Source organism: Lytechinus variegatus, chromosome 8, assembly GCF_018143015.1.
Source record: "Lytechinus variegatus isolate NC3 chromosome 8, Lvar_3.0, whole genome shotgun sequence".
Lineage (NCBI taxonomy): Eukaryota > Metazoa > Echinodermata > Echinoidea > Temnopleuroida > Toxopneustidae > Lytechinus > Lytechinus variegatus.
Genome location: NC_054747.1, coordinates 30,868,569 through 30,888,931, shown reverse-complemented (window position 1 = coordinate 30,888,931; position 20,363 = coordinate 30,868,569). Strand labels below are relative to the sequence as shown.

General features: G+C 38.1%; 1 protein-coding gene across 1 annotated transcript in view; it reads right to left on the bottom strand.

The window, feature by feature from the left end:
• Positions 1-19,241, bottom strand: part of LOC121420329 (F-box/LRR-repeat protein 18-like) — a 30,468-nt gene extending 11,227 nt beyond the window's left edge. The window contains 7 exon segments of the mRNA XM_041614916.1: positions 2,301-2,328; positions 2,330-2,437; positions 3,756-4,010; positions 5,887-5,990; positions 6,685-6,982; positions 9,183-9,381; positions 18,984-19,241. Coding sequence (XP_041470850.1) covers positions 2,301-2,328; positions 2,330-2,437; positions 3,756-4,010; positions 5,887-5,990; positions 6,685-6,982; positions 9,183-9,381; positions 18,984-19,174 — 1,183 coding nt within the window. The 5' untranslated portion in view covers positions 19,175-19,241.
• Between the last annotated feature and the right edge of the window lie 1,122 nt (positions 19,242-20,363).

Genomic DNA, 20,363 nt, shown 5'->3' with positions numbered 1-20,363 from the left:
AAAGACCAATGTGTGAGCTAAATATCATGAGAATTGGTTATAAACAGATTAAGTAGTTCAACCCAGATTTCTGTCCAATTTTTTGACATATAATACGTTGTTACCATGGCAACACAATTTTCAACATATGGAAATACATGTCCAGCACATCTTTACCTAAAGACCAATGTGTGAGTCAAATTTTATATGAATTGGTTAAAAACTGATGAAGAAGTACAAACCGCAAGATTTCTAACTAATTTGGGCATGCAATATATTGTTACCATGGCAACTCAATTTCCCTACCGACCGAACACTGATTCCTATATACCCCCTTCAAGCTTCATTTGGTGGGGGTATCCACGCAAAATATTTTGACCGGGCCGCTTGCTGGCTTTTTACTTTCAAGTCTTGCACAACTTTTGAGACCAATTTTGCGTCACCCGGGTACGTGGTTCTAAAATTATTTAGAGAGTTTAAACTTTAATAGAGGAAAAAGTATGATTTCATATGGCTGGAGACGGGGGCCTCCCTCTGCCGTTGACCGCCACAAATTGGCACACGGGTTTTCTGGGACATAATCTACAAAATTGTATTGCGAATTGCTATTTAGTGATTATCCTATTTTATGCGTAATTATTGTGCGAAATCATACTTTTTCCTTTAACTCCCTAAATAAAACTCATAATTTTTGGTTTCGAAACTCTTTGGCCCGAATTCACAACGGTGGTTTTGAATGACGGTTGAGTCCATGGTTTATGCAGATTTCCTGTATAAATTACGCTCATTTTACAGCGTATCGGGCGTGTGTATAAAAATGTCCAATGCTGATGCACGCTTTTGCCACAGTGCGCCAAATTGACGCCTGTTACCATGGTTATCTATGCTATTTTATTCACGAGTCCACTGTTTGAAGAGTGGATTCATGAATAAGAACAGTGGACTCCTGAATAAAATTGCGTAGATAACCAAGGCAACAGCCGTCAATTTGGCGCACTGTGACAAAAGCGCGCATCAGCATTGGACATTTTTCATACACACGATAAATTAAGCGTAATTTATACAGAAAATCTGCATAAACCATGGACTCAACTGTGGGTTTTCAAAACCACCTTTGTGAATTCGGGCCTTTGTGGTGTTCTTAACGAATATACATCATCAAAATCTTAATATCAAATCATTTTCTTGTGTATTATATTGTTTTTTTGCAATTTCTTATGTATTTCTTTTTTTTCTGACCTTTGTTTTTCATTGTTTTTTCAACTAAATTTGCTGGGGAATCTTCTGGGATCATAAAAAGCATAAAATAAATACAATTAGACCAGCAAAACTAAAAATAATCATACATTTAAGATTATTGGTTGAAAAATTTATTTACATTGACACAAAATCACGTTTTTGAGCAATTATTAGTCTGACATGCACTTACATAATGTTGCATAATTTTAGAACCATGTACCTGGGTGATGCACAATTGGTCTCAAAAGTTGCGCAAGACTTGAAAATAAAGTCAGTGAGCGGCGTGGTAAAAAATTTTCTTGCGGCAAAAGTATTGCACGAATCGTTGAGGGGGGGGGGTCTAAAGCCCCCGGCCTAGATAGGGTTAATAAAAGCATCAATAAGCTTACTTTTACAACTTTCATTTGAACAAAAATTTATCTGAGGGATGGGAAAACTAAATAAATAAGCCCACGGTTTCGTCATGTGCCAAACTAGCCCAGACTTTTTTGGGAGATAATAAATGTACAAGTATCAATCAATAAGCTTACTTTTGAATCTCTGTGGAATGGCTCAGAAAGACCCCCTCAAAAAACTCCGAAAGACTGATGGATATTTCTTGTCTTACTGGTCTTAGACTAGTCCTATAGAGATCTTCCAATGGTCTTTCAGAGATCTTTTATGCAACAAGTGATCTTTCAGAGTTCTATGCATAGACTTTGCCTGGTCTTTCATTGATCTTTCAATGATCTTTCAATGATCTCTCATGAGTCATGCAGTGATCTCCGCAAAAATCTTGAGAGATTGCCAAAAGATCATTGAAAGACTATTATGACCTTTGAAAGTTCATTGAAAGACCGCTGAAAGACCATCGAAAGACCGTTTTCATGTACGACCGTTGAAAGACTGCTTTGAACCGTTTCAAAAAGGTTTGGAGCCTATCAAGACCACGAAAACCACTGAAAGATTGATCAGTACTCGTGTAAGACCTCAAAGACCATTGTAGGTTCATTGAGATACCTCTGAAAGATCAACCAAAATTCATGGTCTTTCAAAGGTCTTTCAGCAGTCTTGTTCTCTGTGGAATGGGGGTTTAAGCTTACTTTTGAATCGTCCAAGTATCATAGCAACCCGGTTCATCAGTAGCCTTGGGATGAATGTGAGTATCAGGTAAACACAGTCCAATGAGGTGAGGGCAAGAATCAGCTAAGATTGGAAGTAGATCTAATTTAAACTCCAACTGTTATAAGAACAATGATTTGTACAACTAAAGGTAAAAGAAACTTTATTTGTGCACAGCAAATAATCAGTTCCATGTGAAAGTCTAAATGGCTATTGGATGAATTGGTTATTAGATACAGTGGTGAGTGGATGATATGGCAATTAAACCAAGTGGATAGTGGACGAACTGAGGATAAATCAAATGGTAAATGGACGAATTAGCATTAGACAAATTGAAAATAAACCATCCAAAACCATGTAAATTTCATACATGTAATAACAAACAATGTGCAACATTTAATGATAGCAGGGTCTCCTGTGAGAACAGTTCAGACCTGAAGTGTCTATCCTGGGTAAATATACCATTTTTTTCTTAACATTATCATTAATAATATCATTAGTAACATTCATATTTCAATAATGACTGTTTTTTAATGCCACACCACCTCATAGTTTGATGAGGAGCAAGAGGGAGTGAAGGAATAGGAAGGAAGGAAGAGGGGAGGAGGAAAAGGAGCAAGATGAGGAAGGGAAGGAGGAGGAGGGAAGCAAGTAGGAGAGGGAGGAGGGGCACGCAGGATAAAGGATGAGGAGCAAGGAGGAGGAAGGAGGAAAGGAAGGAGGAGGAAAGGAAGGAGGAGCAATGAGGAGGAGCAATGAGGAGGAGCAAGGAGGAGGAGCAATGAGGAGGAGCAATGAGGAGCAATGAGGAGGAGCAATGAGGAGGAGCAAGGAGGAGGAGCAAGGAGGAGGAGCAATGAGGAGGAGCAATGAGGAGGAGCAAGGAGGAGGAGCAAGGAGGAGGAGCAATGAGGAGGAGCAATGAGGAGCAATGAGGAGGAGCAATGAGGAGGAGCAATGAGGAGGAGCAAGGAGGAGGAGCAAGGAGGAGGAGCAATGAGGAGGAGCAATGAGGAGGAGCAAGGAGGAGGAGCAAGGAGGAGGAGCAAGGAGGAGCGAGGAGGAAGGAGGAAAGGAAGGAGGAGGAAAGGAAGGAGGAGCAATGAGGAGAAGCAAGGAGGAAGGAGGAAAGGAAGGATGAGGAGCAAGGAGGAGGAAGGGAGGAGGAGCAAGTACAAGGACAAAGGATGAGGAGCAAGGAGGAAGAAAAGAAGGAGCAAGGAGGAAAGCAAGGAGGAGCAAGGAGGAGGAAAGGAAGGAGGAGCAAGGAGGAAGGGGAGGAAAGGATGGAGCAAGGAGGAATGAGGAGGAAGAGCAAGAGGGAGTGGAGGAATAAGAAGGATGAGGGGAGGAGGAAGAAAAGGAGCAAGAGGAAGAGGAGAAAGAGGCAAAAGCGAGAGCAAGACAGAAAATTATACCCAGCAACTGACCATTACCTTTCCATCAGCTTTCGGTGACAAAAAGAGATACTGAAGGTTTGGAAACTGTTTAAAATCTTCCACTTTCTTATAACGGAGGTAGTCTGTTTGTAGGTAGCGTAGGGAGGGCAAAGGTCCCTTCAGCTCAAATGGGAGGTCTGCATGACTGAGGCTCGATGACCAAGAAGTGTTCATTTTATTGATTTCAGCGATATCCTCATCCTCAGTTAGATATGTTGGGAGGAAGAGCTTTGTGAATTTCGTTCCACGTAGCTGCAACGAGAGCAAGACCATGGAAAAAAAAGGCATTTCATGGCAGGGATTATTATTACAATTTTTTTACTCACAGCTGTAACAAGCACAATATGGCAGTGTATTGTCCCCCAATGAATGTCACGCATTGTCACAGCATAGTTGATACATGAGGGCGTTGGGTAATATAACGCTCATGACAGCCCACATCACCCCCTAAAATCCCCCCAAAATGCATGCTTTGGGGCGACCATTCTTTCTAGAGTCGCCCCAAGATCTGTTCGCGACAATATTCAAGACTATTCAGAAAATCAAAATTTCACCTCTGGCAGATGAATAATTTTGTTTTTATTGCACAATAATTTTCTTTAACCCTAAAAAGTTAGCCCTTCAAATGAAAGAAATACATGTAGGCCTCACAATTCTGCAATTGCCCCAATGTGGAAACAAAAAATAGCCCCTAAAAAAAAAATTATTTCCAACCCCGATTAATGCTAACACAAAAAAATTACAGCTTTTCAAGAATGGAGATGAGATTAAGAAACAGGGATGCCATTTTTACATTCGGCCTCACTCTGAAACATACATGTAGTGAGTTGGATTAGACTAAGAACAATAACTGTGTTATAAGTATTTCTAGGAATCTGTCAATTTTTATTGTCTTGGACACATTAAAACCTCAATTTTATACCATATCTTGAAAGGTGAACCGATTATCATATATCTACTACAATTTTAACATTTCGATCACAAGTGTCATATTGTCCTTTAAGAAAGTACATGTACATGTAATCGGAGTATTTCTTATCTTATACAGATATTTCTAAGAATTCTTAAAAAGACCCATATCCTACTGCACAACCACAAGCTCTGGGATTAAAATTCCACTGATGCATTCACGATCATTGTCAAGGCGTTAATCTACATTCTCTACTCTCTGACCAATAGTAGAAAAATGGGTACATGGTAAGAAGAATTTTCCTGCATTTTTGAGTGTGGGGTCTGGGTAGTATCTAAATAGTATGCAATGCTTTGAAAAATTTTATAAAGTAATGATAATAATAATGACAGCATTAATGAGGCGCCAATTATCTAGTTGGCTATTCATAGGCACGCTATAAACTGACCCGGCTGTAGCTCCAGCTGTTAAAGGCACTTGGTACATTTAAGGATTAACTCCTGTCGGGTAACCATTCACCTCACCTGGATTGAGTGCAGCCCAATGAGGGTAAATTTCTTGCTGAAGGAAAACTTGCCATGGCTGTGATTCAAACCCACGTCCCTCTGATTGAAAGATGAGTCATAACCACTAGACCACATCGGCAGCAAACAAGTACTATTCTAATGTTGAATACTATCATTTTCATTATTATAATTATTATTGTATGTATCATGGGGTGACCTAAAGCTATGCAAATTGTTTACAAATGCCACTTGTAATATTTGAACAAATTATCTTTCACTAATTTGTGGTTAGCATTTTAAAGATCCTTAACCAAGATGAAAATATCACAAAAATCAATAATTAATCCTGCCGTGTTTTCAGAACACCTCTTGATTTCGCTGCCTGATGTTAGAGGGAGGTCAAAAAGCTATGCACACGATTTATCACGCAAAGAAATAGTATTTCCTGTGCCTCAATTTCTAAAATATGTTCATATTATTCTAGAAAAGATGAAAGAAAAGTGAATATGACTCCAAAATCCAAAATGATTGCTGGTTTTCTCTGCAGCTAGTGATTTATTGCAGCCTCAGTAGAAAATTTGAATAGGAATCGTTTGTCACACTGCAGTCACAGTTCCACACAGTGCGTATTTTGCCATTGAAATTGCATGCCCAATGAGTGTTGCGTAGCTGTAGGACTCCCTACTATACACATAATCATAGTATTTCTCACCAATGACTCTGTAATAATGCTGCCCATGTGGTTTGCTACATTCGGGTGCATGACGGAGTGTACATTCGTTTGAGTAAACCTCCTCAGATTACAAAAGTGCTCCGCTATGAAGATAGAAATATGAATATTGAGAAATTGGAAGATATCACAAGAAGAAAATACAAATATTTCTGAATAAACATGAAGCCTTAACCCAGTACTGTAGTGTGAGTTTTTTTCCACTGAAATGGCAATATAACACTAGATGAGAATTTACTCAGATTAAGTAGAAGATGAAGAGAAAAGTAAGGCGAGGATAGAGAAAGAAAATCAAGATTAAAAAAAAAAAACTAATCATTAAGACATTTTGGAGTGTTTAATTGAGAAATTGCAAAACTTAAATGATAATTCACTAAGATGGAGTAAAATAAGATGAAGAAGGATGATGAAGAGAAAGATAATAGAGGAAGAAAAGATAAATATACGAAGCCCTAAAAAACTACTGTACTGTGTTTTAGTTAGAAATTGCAAAATAACACCAGATGACATTAGGAAGAAGATAAAGAAGATGGCAGAGAAGGAGGAGGAGAAAAAGAAGAGGTAGAAGAAGAAAAAGAAGATGAGAAATAGTAAGAGGAGAGAGAAAACAAGCAGAAATCAAGACGAATTAAAAAATATTTTAAAAATATATCAGTTTACAGTGACAAATAGGCTAATACCTCAAATGACGTAAACAAATATCTTGATATAAGAAAATACAAAATAGAAAATCAGCTTCATGGACCCCCACCTTCCCCCCCCCCATTTGAAGAAACTTACCTGGCAGGTTTTCAAGGGAACAATAGCAGGCGCTGAGTTTGAATGGCATTTCATGAACATGCAGGTCAATCTTTAGGGCTTCCAGCCTAGGGCAGTGGACTACAAGGGATAGGTCTTCACTGCACATCAAGAAGGCTATGGTAAGACGCCTGATTCTCGAGAGTGTTTGGAGGCTTTTCTTGGTGAAGGAATCCTTCTTGGATGATCCCTCTTCGGAAGATGTAACGAAATGGAAGCCTCGATCAGTTAAGGCTAGAGTGTGGAGGTTGGTTGCCTTGCAAAGGATCTTGTTCAGACACTGAAATAGATGATAAAGAATTTACCGTCACTGCCACGATGTAGTCTGCTGGGCAAACCCTTCACTCGAAATAAGGGTCTGAATGTGCAGCCTACTCATGCCTTGTGTACTGAAGGCTCAACAGCAAGTTTTGTATGTGCTAGTCTGTGCGTGGAGGCACACTTGTTGATCAAAGTTCCAATGAGGGTCTGTGCCTGCAGACTAGCCACGATGAGACCTTTCTGTCTTTGCAAGAAAGTCATGTTCACTTATTAATCAAGTGTTAGTACCAAAATTCAAGTGCAAGTGATTACAAACAGGTCTGTCATTTATTTGTCTTCAGTTGCAACTCAACTTTCTTATAACACACAATAACACTTGATTTTGACTAGCTTATTGTCACTGCCATGTTGAGATCATGGCTTCGTCTTACAAAGAGTCGCGATTGATCAAATCAACCGCATCTATGGAAAGCCAGTAACATCAATATCTAAAATAAATGTTTGTTCAAAATATTGTCTAGAGATGAGGTAAGATTACTGATGAAGAGAACCAACCACCCCCTATACAATCTTAACTTGCTGTATTAACCATAAGACGGGGGGAGGGGGTACTGAATCTGCCCCCCCTCCAATTCAAACAGTGTTTTTGATAGTGAGGCCGTCGTCAACATCAAGCAGGTCGCTCATGACGATGGTCTCCTGCGTTCTGAAATTTAGTTAAATAATATTTTTCATATACTTTTTTATATTCAGAAAGAGATTGTAAATGATACGTGTGTCTAAAATGTATATATATGTAAAATCTATGTAACAATTGATTGTATTATGTTGAACATGTGAAACGCAGAAATAAATTTCAAGCAAACAAAACAAAAACAAACAAACAGTGTTTTTAGCCAAAATTCATGAATGTATCATTACTATTACTTTTACTGATTAAAATCATCTAATTTCATGGTCAAAATAAAGTCCCAGACAATTTCCATTGAAAAAACAAAACAAAAAATTAAAATACTTGGAATACATAAATGTAATAAATTCAGAAAACAATGAAATACATAATAAAATAAAGACATGTTGAATTTTTTTAAAGTAAATTTGATCAGATTTCTATTGGAAGAGTCTGTGAACCAAAAATTAGCATTTCAGGGGCATTTTTTTTACTTAATAAGAGCAAACGTATATCTTATGCATATATTAGAATAATTAATTAGCAATGAGATTTTTTTTACAGAATGTAATCTTATAGTTTTGTAGATTATGATATGATGGGTATTGGGTAATGCGCAATCAACGGCCGAGATCATAAAAATATAAGGGGGGCTGAATCAGACCCCCTCGTCTTTTTAGGCGTTGAAATAGAGTAGTCTATTTAAGGTTAAAATGTTGGTTTTTTTGTTGACTGATTTGTTGCAGGTTTGTGAACAAAAATTATAAGCTAATTAAAATAGCAATATATGTATGTTTTAGATGTTCTTTGTGCAGATGTTGGTTTAAAATCATTTCATAAAAAAATACAGCATACAAATTTTAGACATTCACTGACAGTCATCAATAAGGATTAACAGGGCCCATTTCTTTCAACTTATAAAAAATTGTGCATTTGAAATCATAACAAGTCTTTTACAGAGTTACCCAGACTCTTAATATTAAGTCATTATGCAGTCTTAAATGTTGTACTTCAAAGCCATGCACCTCAATGTAAGCCATAGCACATACTGCTAGAATTCATTTGAAGAAAATGAAAGGGTATTTTTACTATTTAAAAAAAGTGTACACATTTTTGCAGTTTATTGCTGGGATGAAATAAACTTTCATGTAACCACTAGCCGACATTTGTTTGATTCTTGATGTATTACATCATGTTATATTTTATTGTATTTATGGTTGAAATAAATTGAAATTGGTCAGTGGCAGACCCAGGATTTTCCTATTCCCAAAGGAGGGGGGGACATTATCCCAAGGAAATTTGACAAGACCCCCCCCCTAAAAAAAGTCCTCACATGGGCATGAACAACATATTCCCATTAAAAATATACCCTCCGTCTTTCAAAGGGGAAGGGGGCACACTCGTGTTAGAACAGCATCTTAACATTAAAAATTTTGATGACTCTCGAAAGGGGGGGGGTCACAGGCCAGATGTGCTTCTTCCCCCTCCCTGGATCCGCCACTGATTGAAACTCACACTGTCTCACAAAAATACACCAAATGGTACATACCGGTACACTAATGCAGCAGCCAGTTATATCCAACGATGTGATATTGACCATGAAATTGGCGAGTCTTTCAAAGGACTTTGCTGGTATCCAGGGGTTCTGGCTCAAGTCCAGAGCTCCAGTCATCACTCGCGTGAGGGGCCTTAGGTAGTCCTGCAACCCCTCAAACGTAATGTGAAGGCACTTAGATAGATTGATGCGACTGCAAGACAGAACATTAGGCATAAAACAATTGTTATGATTCATGGTGGGTGTTTCATAAAGCTGTTCGTAAGTTAAGAGCGACTTTAAGAACGACTGGTGATCCCTTCTTGTGGTAAATGGTATATTCATTGGCGATGGTTTAGCGCATAAGAAATGATCACCAGTCGTTCTTAAAGTCGCTCTTAACTTACGAACAGCTTTATGAAACGGCCCCCGGGTTTATTTCAAACTGTGTGCTGCCGGTAGCTGCCGGTGACTGAATTGCTCACTATTTACATTTTTAAAAAGATACGAAGATAATCATCAAAATTTTAAACATTTTAATAACAATAAAAATGTTAATAACATAAAAATCCATGAAATATCGCATGAGCAATTAATCCTGTAGAGGATCTCAGAAAACAAACCCCAAGGAGACAAAATACCATATTGATAATCGAAAAGTTGATTGTGAACAAATTCAGCCTGGTTAATAAATGCTTGACACCCCTTTAAATCTCACGTAATGCACAGATCATATTTCATAAAATTAGGAAAAAAGGATGACCTCGTAAAATGCAACCAATTGGGAGCGATAACCTTGTCCTTTAACTATTTTTGGGGTGTTTTTTTACTTTTTTTTGCTTGTCAACCATCGAGGTTTTTTTTGACAAACGACCCTCTATTTTTGACTGACAATGACTAACTTATACACTTTTCAAGTTTTTGGGGAGACAAAAAACCTCAGGGATCTATTTGGGACTGTTTTCTGTAGTGTAGTGTTGATCTTTTTCTTTTCTTGGACATCCCCTTCTAAAAAAAGAAAAATTTAGGGTCATGGATCCGCACGGGTAAGCATGGTAACTAAGACTAGACCAATAGCTGAAACACATTGGCCCGAATCCACAAAGGTGGATTCTGCAAAATCCACGGATTTTAGAATCCGTGGATTTTGCAGAATGTGGATTCTGGAAAATCCACGGATTCTGCAGTTTGTGATTCACCAACAGTGGACTAAAAAATCCACGGATTCTACCAGACCCACTGTTGAGTCCATGGATTCAACCGTGGACTCAACTAAATCCACGGATTCAACTATGGATTTTCAATCAAATTTAGGGACTTTCACTTTTTGAGACTGCACTGCGCATGCTCAGTCTCATGAAAACAAACATCTGCAGCATGCATATACACAATATACCAAAAGTATTATTCTAAAAAAATGTTTGCTGGTACCCCCCCCAAGAATTGTTTGCTGGCATTGATTGTTGTGTATTTTACACACCCACACACAAACTAGAAGCACATCATCAGCTAGCTGCACCTGATCAATCATGGCCCTGAACTGGCAAAAAGTAGAAATCCATTATTTAATCGAGTTAATCTCAGATAGACAGGATAAGATATGTAACTGAGAAACTAATCACAATCTTTTTACAGCAACCAATTCCACATCCCTAAAGCACCACTGGATCCATCTTTAAATCATGAATAATGTTTTCAGACATTCCAATCCTTTATACTTAAACATCATCACCTAATCTAAAATATCACAGCATTATATTTGATTTTGACACACACAAAAAATATCATCACCATGATCACTCTTATCATTGGGAATAAAATCTGGAATAATTCGAAGCACAATCAATTCAATTTGATAACAGACAACAATTTAATATGTTATAGATAGATTATGACTGTTAAAATTAATTTTCTGCAAGTCAAGTGATATGCTGTAATAAATATTTTTCAAAAATTTATAGACATCATACTGTAATGGAATACCATTAACCCTATACAGGCCCCCCCCCAATGATTTACGCAATATTTTCGCAGCGCGAATTTTTTTTAACGCGCTCACTGAATTTTTACTTTCAAGTCTTGCGCAACTTATGAGACCAGTTTTGCGTCACCCGGGTATGCGGTTCCAAAATTACGTAACATTATGTCAGACCAAAAATTGCTCAAAAGCGTGATTTCGTGTACAAAATCAATGCAAATTATGTTTTCAACCAAAAATCATAAATGTATGATTATTTTTAGTTTTGCTGGTTTAAATGTATTTATTCTATGCTGCTTATGATCAGAAGAGTCCCCCAACAAATTTCATTGAAAAAACAATGATATCAAATATGCATTACGTAAAATTGGAAGTTGGGAGAAATTTATTGCCAAACACAGATTTACAAAAAAAAATTGAGGGGTTTATATTGTATCAACAGGGGTCCGTTGCAGAAAGAGTTGCGTTTAAACGCAAGTAAAAAAATCAATCGCAAGTCCAAAATGCGCGCTGTTGATGGGTTGAAAATCAAGTTGCGCATGATCTTTAGAGTTGCTATTGATTGCAACTCTTTCTGCAACGGGCCCTTGTACTGCAGATTATATTAAATATTCATAGATAAAGAAATAACAGAAGTTCTTGATTTGTTGATGTGGTTGGAAGAATTCATTTGAATATTGATATCATAAAAACTGTATAGAGACATATCTATTCATAAATTAGGAATTGTGTTGCAATGGATGACATTGTACTAGAAAGACCAAGAAAAACAAATATAGTATGCAGTACCTGACTCATTATCAATATTCATGAAAACTACATGTAGGGCAATACATGTCCAGCTCAGACGTCAGATAGGGGTAATACTATATTATATTTATGTTATTAATGTACTTATATTCTTCACTCTGTATGATGATTAAGTATTTATTGAATATTGATATATGACTTCGGCATTATCAATTGAAAAATACAAGAGCATGACAGTAAGAAAGTGAGTATTCATTTTTAAAGTAAACCTAGTTAGAAGGATCTGGTCTTTGAATGATTTTCACACTTCTCTAACTTAAAGAAATATGATGGAATTATAAAATTTTGTATATATATGTTGATGTATCAAACACAATTATCTGGTTAAAGAGAAATGCCAGTAGTTGCAGTAAACACTGATGTCATGAGAAAGTCTGTAAAACCAGGCTTAATTGTCAGAATATCATCGAGGATCTAGATCTGGTACAGTTACACAAACTGAACTTTATGAAATCTTGAAATCTACTCTGAAAAACGTTCACACTGAAGATCACCAACACAGATAGGCACACGTGGGACAGTGTATTATTATTGCTGGAATAAAGACCCGACGGAAGTGACTAAATCCGTGCTTATTTTGCTGATTTCTCAGCAATTTCACAATTTCTCCCAGAATCCTTTGACACATATTTTTTATTCATACAAACAGACACTTGGGTGGTCATTATATTAGATTCAGTAAAAAGTCATTTTGAGATCGTTACCAAAACTGGAATTTATCTTTAAGGAAGTACAGGGCTTGTTCCCCACCAGGACGCAAGCGTCCGTATCGTGGGTGAAGAACAATAGAAAACAAGATGGCAGCGTAAACATCGGGGAAGTCTCTTCCTTCTTTTCATATTTTTGTCATTTTTTTAATGAATTCTTGTCTAAAATAGAAATGTCGGATATGAAGTTGTATCCCATGTACATGATTTAGGGCTAGATCTTTTAGAGAGAAAGTGGAAATCTCGGGGGCGAAAGTTTCAGGTTTTGGCTGCCTACACGCACATGTATAGAATAGAAGCCCTGGTTTCGTACGTGAGTAACCTTACGTTAGTAAATGATTTTTACTCTCTAGAAGCCTCCTGGCTAATCATGCACACATGCCCGTTCCAGCATACTCACTTATACGTACGCTAGCGATCCGTTCCAAGAACCCCCATTTTCACAAACATTTGTAGTTCCGAAGCCCGTTCCGAGGACCCTCCTTTTTACAATCAGCCGCTCCAAGGCCCCGTTTTTTGTCTCGCCCGCAGCACACCCTACCACTTTTTCGGTCCAGTGCCCCCCCCCCCCCCCCCCCCCCCCCCCCCCCCCCCCCCCCCCCCCCCCCCCCCCCCCGGGACTATGTCTATGACACAATTAGACCAAAAGCTTTGGTTTCTGTTATATGTTAGTTGTTCATTCAGCTAATCTCCGTTGGCTCCACTCACCAAATACAGAGACCAAAGTTCTAGCACGATCTGTACAGGGGACTCAATGGCCATATGTTTATGTACTTAGACTTAGTTAAGATCGGATAAAACGGGGAAGTGAATTTGCGCGACAGCCGAGGTAAGGGCAAGACTTCCATATGTCCCACCACTAAAACTGAAAAAAATATGGAGGTTTATCAAGAATTATCTAACATATATCTAAGAGATTTAAGAAGGAAAAGTCGGATACAGATTTTTCATACAGATCGAGCATACTGATCTTATGATTTTCATTACAGATCGAGCATACTGATCTTAAACAAATAGGAGTAATGCCGAAAATTTGTTAAACAAATTATAATCTCCTCCTATAAAAGCCTCTTAATTTACTATCTATTGTCCACGGCAGACGGCATTTGAATAGTAATGAGTCAGAAAGAAGAGGATCGAGGGTATTTGAATTCCAGTTCATCGTGGCTTAACCGTGAACCAGAATAGTCTGGTGGTTGAGTCACTGCCCGGAAAGCACTAAATGGCAGGTTCGAATCCGCTGGTTCCAATTTTTTCTGACTTATGATTCATGATTTTCATACAGATCGAGCATACTGATCTTATGATTTTCATTACAGATCGAGCATACTGATCTTAAACAAATAGGAGTAATGCCGAAAATTTGTTAAACAAATTATAATCTCCTCCTATAAAAGCCTCTTAATTTACTAATACCAAAATATGGCTTTATTCCGTCAAAAATTTGAGTGTGTGTAATTCCCAATGGCATCGGTTTATTTAGTCAGAAAAATAAATACCCAATACTCTTGGAGAGTAGACTAGTCGTAATATCGGTCGCGAGAGATCCCGGGTTCGACTCCAGGACCACTCCTAGTACCAATGAGGTCCAAACATTAACATGTATGGACCTCATAGGCGACATTACCCAAAAATATGGGTTAGACAATGCTGTTCTGATTTCCAACCCAAGACTTTGGTAAATGTACGCCTTAATACAAATTGGAGTTACGTGATATGACTTTCATTTGTTGGGGAGACATTAAAAGTATTAAGTAGTTCAAATTAAAATATATTATCATTAAACTTACATTTCAGGCCCTTTTTGTTGATTTTCGGTGAGCGTTCCACACAGCTGCGACGAGTGATCAACTCCGAAGTGATACGCGAACTGGTCAGCTGATCGGTCAGGTGATCGGTAGATTATCTTTTTGTCAGACGTTCATAATTTATGTAAAGCGTATCAATCTTCAGTATCTTGATTCCAAAGTATCAGTATTGCAGATAAATGTCATTATTGATTGGAATCAGTGGCGGATGGGGGGGGGGGGGGGGTGGGGGTGGGGGTGAGCATTTCTGCCCGATCCCCCTATTGAGATTTGTAGTAAATATTTTGGAATTAAATACGTTGTTCATACTAGTTATGCGACCCCTCCCTTATGATGATCACAGCATTATTTGTAATGGGGATATTTCGTTCATAATTATTCTTGTCTCTTCTTTCTCCTTTTTAGCCTTTTTTTGCTTGTTAAAACCTTTTTTCCTTTTTTTTTTTTGGGGGGGGGCTCGCCAAATTTTACGTGGGTCAAAATTACCTTCATTTTTTTAGTGACAATCTTTTTTTCATTTGTCCAGTTCTACGCGAGACAAAATTACCTTCGATCATTATTATAGTTAAAAACTTTTTTTTATTTTTATTTATTTATTTATTTTTTTTTGGGGGGGGAGGTTGCCAAATATCACGCGAACGTTTGTCAGCTTTTACTGTTTTATTCGACTTATAATCAAATATTAAATGGGGCTTACCACAGTTTTTTTAAAGTCAATTCATAAGAATATTCCTCTCGGGATTTGAGCTTTCTTTCATGAAATATCAATTTTTTTCATGATTACCAAAAATACTTAAAATTTTTTATCGGTGTATGCCTATAAAGCTTTAGCTCGTGCGTTGCGCCTGCCATATTTTAATGCTGATCAACTTTATGCTTTTAATGAATTCCTAAAAACAATAAATTCTCAGATCATCAATTTTGTCGCAATCGAATAATTCGATTGCGTCTCTCTATCAGTTTTGAATATTCATAAAAAATATCAGCTCGTGCTTTTTGCTCATAATATTTTGATTAGTAAATTCTTCTCTTATATAATCGAGTCGGATAGATAGATAACTAGAGAGAGAGAGTTGGGGGGGGGTCCCTCAGCTACTTGTCCTCGCTTATTTGTTATTATTTGTTATTATGCTCATGTTGTGAGAGCTTTGTGTTTTCACATTTTTTTCTTTTTCAACCTTTTTATTGTCTCGGAGCTTCCCTCTATTTCTTTACACTATATTATAATGTAGTCCTGTTTCAATCATTGGCGGCGGAAGCCCCAAATTTTAGGAGGGGACAACCTAAAAAATTTTGACAAGCAAAAAAAAAGGCTCTCAACCCAAACATTTTAGGGGGGACGTAGGAAAATAAATTGACAAGCAAAAAAAAAAGGTCAACAACAAATTTAGGGGGGAACGTCCCCGCTTCCGCCGCCTATGGTTTCAATTCTTTTTTTGTTCTCATTTCAATGAAAACATCATTATTAAACTGACGTACATGTAGAAGACTTTATTACGAAATTTTGACATTGTTTTGTTTCATTTGTTTGGCTTTCTTTTTTTCTTCTCCTCATCTTCTTTTTCTTCTTACTTTTTCCCTTTCCTTATTTTCTCTTCAGTATTTCATTCAGGTATCCGCCAATTTATACAACACCAAGCATATAGAGGCGGATAATCAGTGAGGGAGCATGACGGTGTGCCGCTCTAAAAAAAAGGAGGAATATTGGAAGAAAAAAAAAAGAAGAAGGGATGGGGAAAAAATAAAGAAAAAAAAAAGATGATGATGGCAATGACGATGATGAAAATTATCTTGGTGATGATGATGGTTGTGGTGACGGTTGTGGTGATGATGATGGTGATGCTAATGATAGTGGTGATGATGATGATGACGAGATGTAATTTTATTTTGTCTTTGAAAAAATTAAGTAGTGCAAAGTTGAATTCATTTAAAGTTTATTATGAAAATAGCAGAAAAAAAATTGGTATGCGTTCGAGGAAAATCCATCCCCCACCAATCTTTTTCAAAGGTAAGATTTTTTTTTTGCCCGGGGGGGGGGGCCACTTCCATTCACGAGTGGATACCATGCGCGACCATGGGGTCTCGAAAAGCACCCTAAACACGTAATTTCCATATTCTGAAAATGCACCCCTTAACAAGTATTGGCGTGTGAAACCCTACCCTTAACAAGTATTGGAAACAAAACGATACTCTTGGCAAATATTCCCTGAAATGAACCCCTAAACAAGTACAGGAATGTTTTATTGTTACGGGTCCTTCGGTCGTCGGCTTTACCTTATTTGGTTTAGTACGACCCCACCTTCTACACCTCGCGCAAATCGGACTCTAAACACGAAGTGTTGGAGCAAAAAGGACATCCTTTATAAAACATTTTGATTTTGTTTTATCATCCCCGCAAATTGTACCCTAAACACGACGGTTTTCCTAGCGAATTAATAGATACCCTTTTTTCGTTATTTTTGTGTTTTTGACACCCTTATCACGTTACGTAGGTAACGTGCCCTATCGTGAAAAGGACATCCTTTTTCCTTTTTTTTTTGGTCGCGCATGGTATCCACTCGTCAATGTAAGTGCCCCCCCCCCGGCCCCCCGGGTTTTTTTGTGACGGCGTAGGCCTTTGCAAGCAGCTATTATTATGGTAAAAAAGTAAATGAAATGTCAAGAAATACATGATAATGATTTTTATGGTACATTTTAGTAGGCCTATATCAATTCATACTTGTTATCAAAAAGAAAAAAGTGGGTCGTTACGGACCATTAAAAATGGGAAATTTGGGCATTTTATATTTAGGATAGAGCAACTGCTCGTTATAGACGTCACAATAAATCAAGCATTCTAAATTCTATCAACTCCATTTTTTGTCAAGTAACACCTTCATCGATATTTTGAAATGATTTTTCTCATATTTTCATCATCTTTTTATCAGGGTGAAATTCCCCTTTAATTTACAAAACAGATTCGCAAACAATATCAAGAGTAGTGGGAGGCAAGGGTGGAAATCTAAGGTAGGGGACCAGGGGCTGGAAAACAGGCAAAAAAACAAAAACAAACTAACAAAAAAAAACAAAAAGGAAGGTTTATCACCCCCAAAAGAAGGTCGTCTCGTCCAAAATACATGTTTTACTTCGATTTAAATGATGTAGGCCTATTTCTTTCCATCATATATAAAAGAACAAAAATAGTAGGGGGACATTTGATAATGTGCCCCTACTATTTTTGGGTTAGGGGGAAGTGTCCCCCTGGGATTTGCGCCCATGTGGGTGGGGGGTGCTGCACCTCCTTTCGGAATCATTATGGAACAGTGTGAATAGTCGCTGTGATTTCGATCTCATACCTATAAAAAAAATAGAACAAAAGAACGCCTTGACCACAGGCCAAAATGCCTAACAATTTTTCCGCGGCATTAACAACTCTCGTAAGGGGCGCTCCATTTATAAATAGAGTTGCATGTGTAGCTGTCTATGGCAACAGAATCCATCACAGAATTGAAGCCAGAAGCGTGGGAATTTGGCAGAAAATTCAAGAAAAGAACCGGTGAGTACCGATTTAAGAGTAATTATATATTCATTAACATTTATTGAATCATAAGAATAAAGATTTTTTACGGAAAGAAAGCTTAGTTCTAAGCTAGGGCTGCCCAAATGCGCGTGAGTGGAGTCTCAGTTTCTTAACACGGGTAAGTATTGCGGTGTCGCCTAGAGTGTCCAAGACATGCCCCTAAATTTTTAACTGGGCGTTGTGGCGTGCGCCTGTAATCCAAGCTGCGGGGAAGTTACAAATTGATGCAGAGGTTCGAGCCCTGGTCACGTCTTTCGGATGGTGACGTTAAAGGTCGGTCCCAGACGTAAATAATCATATCTGATTGATACACGTCTGAGAAAACTCAAATACACACACACACACACATGATAATTGTTATGAAACCCATGGCTTTCAACAATTCCTGCTAGCTCAGTAAGTAAGGAGACAGACTGGAGATGCTTCTTCTGCAGCAAGAGGTTCGAATCCAAGTTCCCACCGGAAGACGAAAAAAAGAAGAAAAAACAGAAAAACAGAAGGGGGTTTTACTATTTTTGAAATTAGTGGAGGGGACATATGGAAGTCTTTCCGAGGTATCACTGTTTTTGTTCCTTTTAACTTGATTTTTCTCCGGTTTTTGGCAATTAATGCCAAGAGGGAATATTAATTTGCATTTTGGTTGTGTTAATTTTCAAAATTTTTAGTCATGATTAAAAAGTTTAGACTAAAGTCTTTAGTAAAGACAAAAATTGAAGAGCCCCGACGGGGGGATTTAGTTTTGTATTGCAAGTCCCCTAATGGTGGCTGCACGATAGCGAGCCGTCTGTGTACGAGGAGAAATTAAAAAAAAAAAGAAAATGTTAAAAAACTCCTCGAAAGAGACGGCTAGCGGCTGCCAGCTGTCTATGACACAAGAGGCTAGCCATGCACGCACGACCACGGAGCTCGGAGTCCCGGTCTTCTTCAATCCAACGGAATCGCTACTGAGCTTACCGGGAACCCGTCGGGGTGCGAGACAGCTGACGAAGGCGTTTGCTGATAGCGGTGACTTCGGCGACTTCAGTTGCGTGAAGATAAGACAAAATTTCAATCAGCACCACATCCGGGATCATGTCAAGATACGACATATCATTCACACCCGCACCCTCTCTACTGGAATTCCTCCTTCTTTTTACAGACGACATTTTTGTGAATAGAAAAATAGATCACAGTGAGATCGAATACGGTCGAGCTCTAAGTACATTCGTATTTACTTCCGGTATATTTGCACATTGGCGACGTATCCCTCACTAGTCTGTATGCACAGACCTTTAATTCAGGATAGTATTTAATGCACAGACTGAAAAAGTTAAAATAGAATAATTCATGTAATATGTCTTATTTTTATGAAGGTTTTATCAATTCTTTGACACATAAAGAAAGTTTAAGGTCTGTTGTAAGTTTTCCATGTGTCTGGACACGGCATAAATTATTAAAGTGTCACACTTGAGTCTGTGTTAGCAGACTACATGTATGAGCCCTTGGACGATTTTTCACAATATCGTAGTCTGTAAATGTAGACTTTTTGACGAACTATCATAAAGGCCTGTGCCACAAAATTTGATATTAGTCCTTAAAGTTACATCTACTTGGTATGACGATATTCGACTAAACTCAGACGATAATTCAAGCTCGTTCGTTTTCTCAATGACAAAAGTCCCTTTACACGCATTGCTTGTAGTAGGCCTCAAGTTCAATAATAAATCGGGGCGTTTCATCTTATTCAATTTTACTTTGTAATAATAGAAGGCTTGATTAACCCGAGAAACCGCCCCGCCCCCACCCCCTCCCCCCTGCTGGGATGTCATTGGCAAACAATGCTCATCCATGCATGGATTCTCAAGAACCTTAATATAGGCGGCGGAAGCGGGGGGGGGGGGACGTGTCCCCCGGCCCCCTTAATTTGAGGTGGGGGAAGACCCCCTAAATCTTTTAGTTGATAACCTTTTTTGTTTGTTTGTTTTTTGCTTGTCAATATTTTTCCTGCGTCAAAACCTAAAATCTTAGTTTTTTTCAAATTTTTGCTTGACAACTTTTTTGTGGTCTCCCCCTAAAATTTTTGGCTTCCGCCGCCAATGATAAGAACTCTAATCTCGTTATCAGATCGAGGAGGCCCTACGTACGTTTTCACGCCCTGGCAAATATTTATCTCAGGATAAGCTTTAGTACTTTTATCCTTTTTTATCTCACAAAGCGATGGGTTTCTTTTACATCATATTACGTAATATAGTTAATGGGGGCGATGTGACAATGCCCGGCACCCTCAGTAACGATAGGTCCATGTGCCCCATCTAGAGGAACAACAAGTCAAAGCCAAAAATGTTTTGGGAAAAA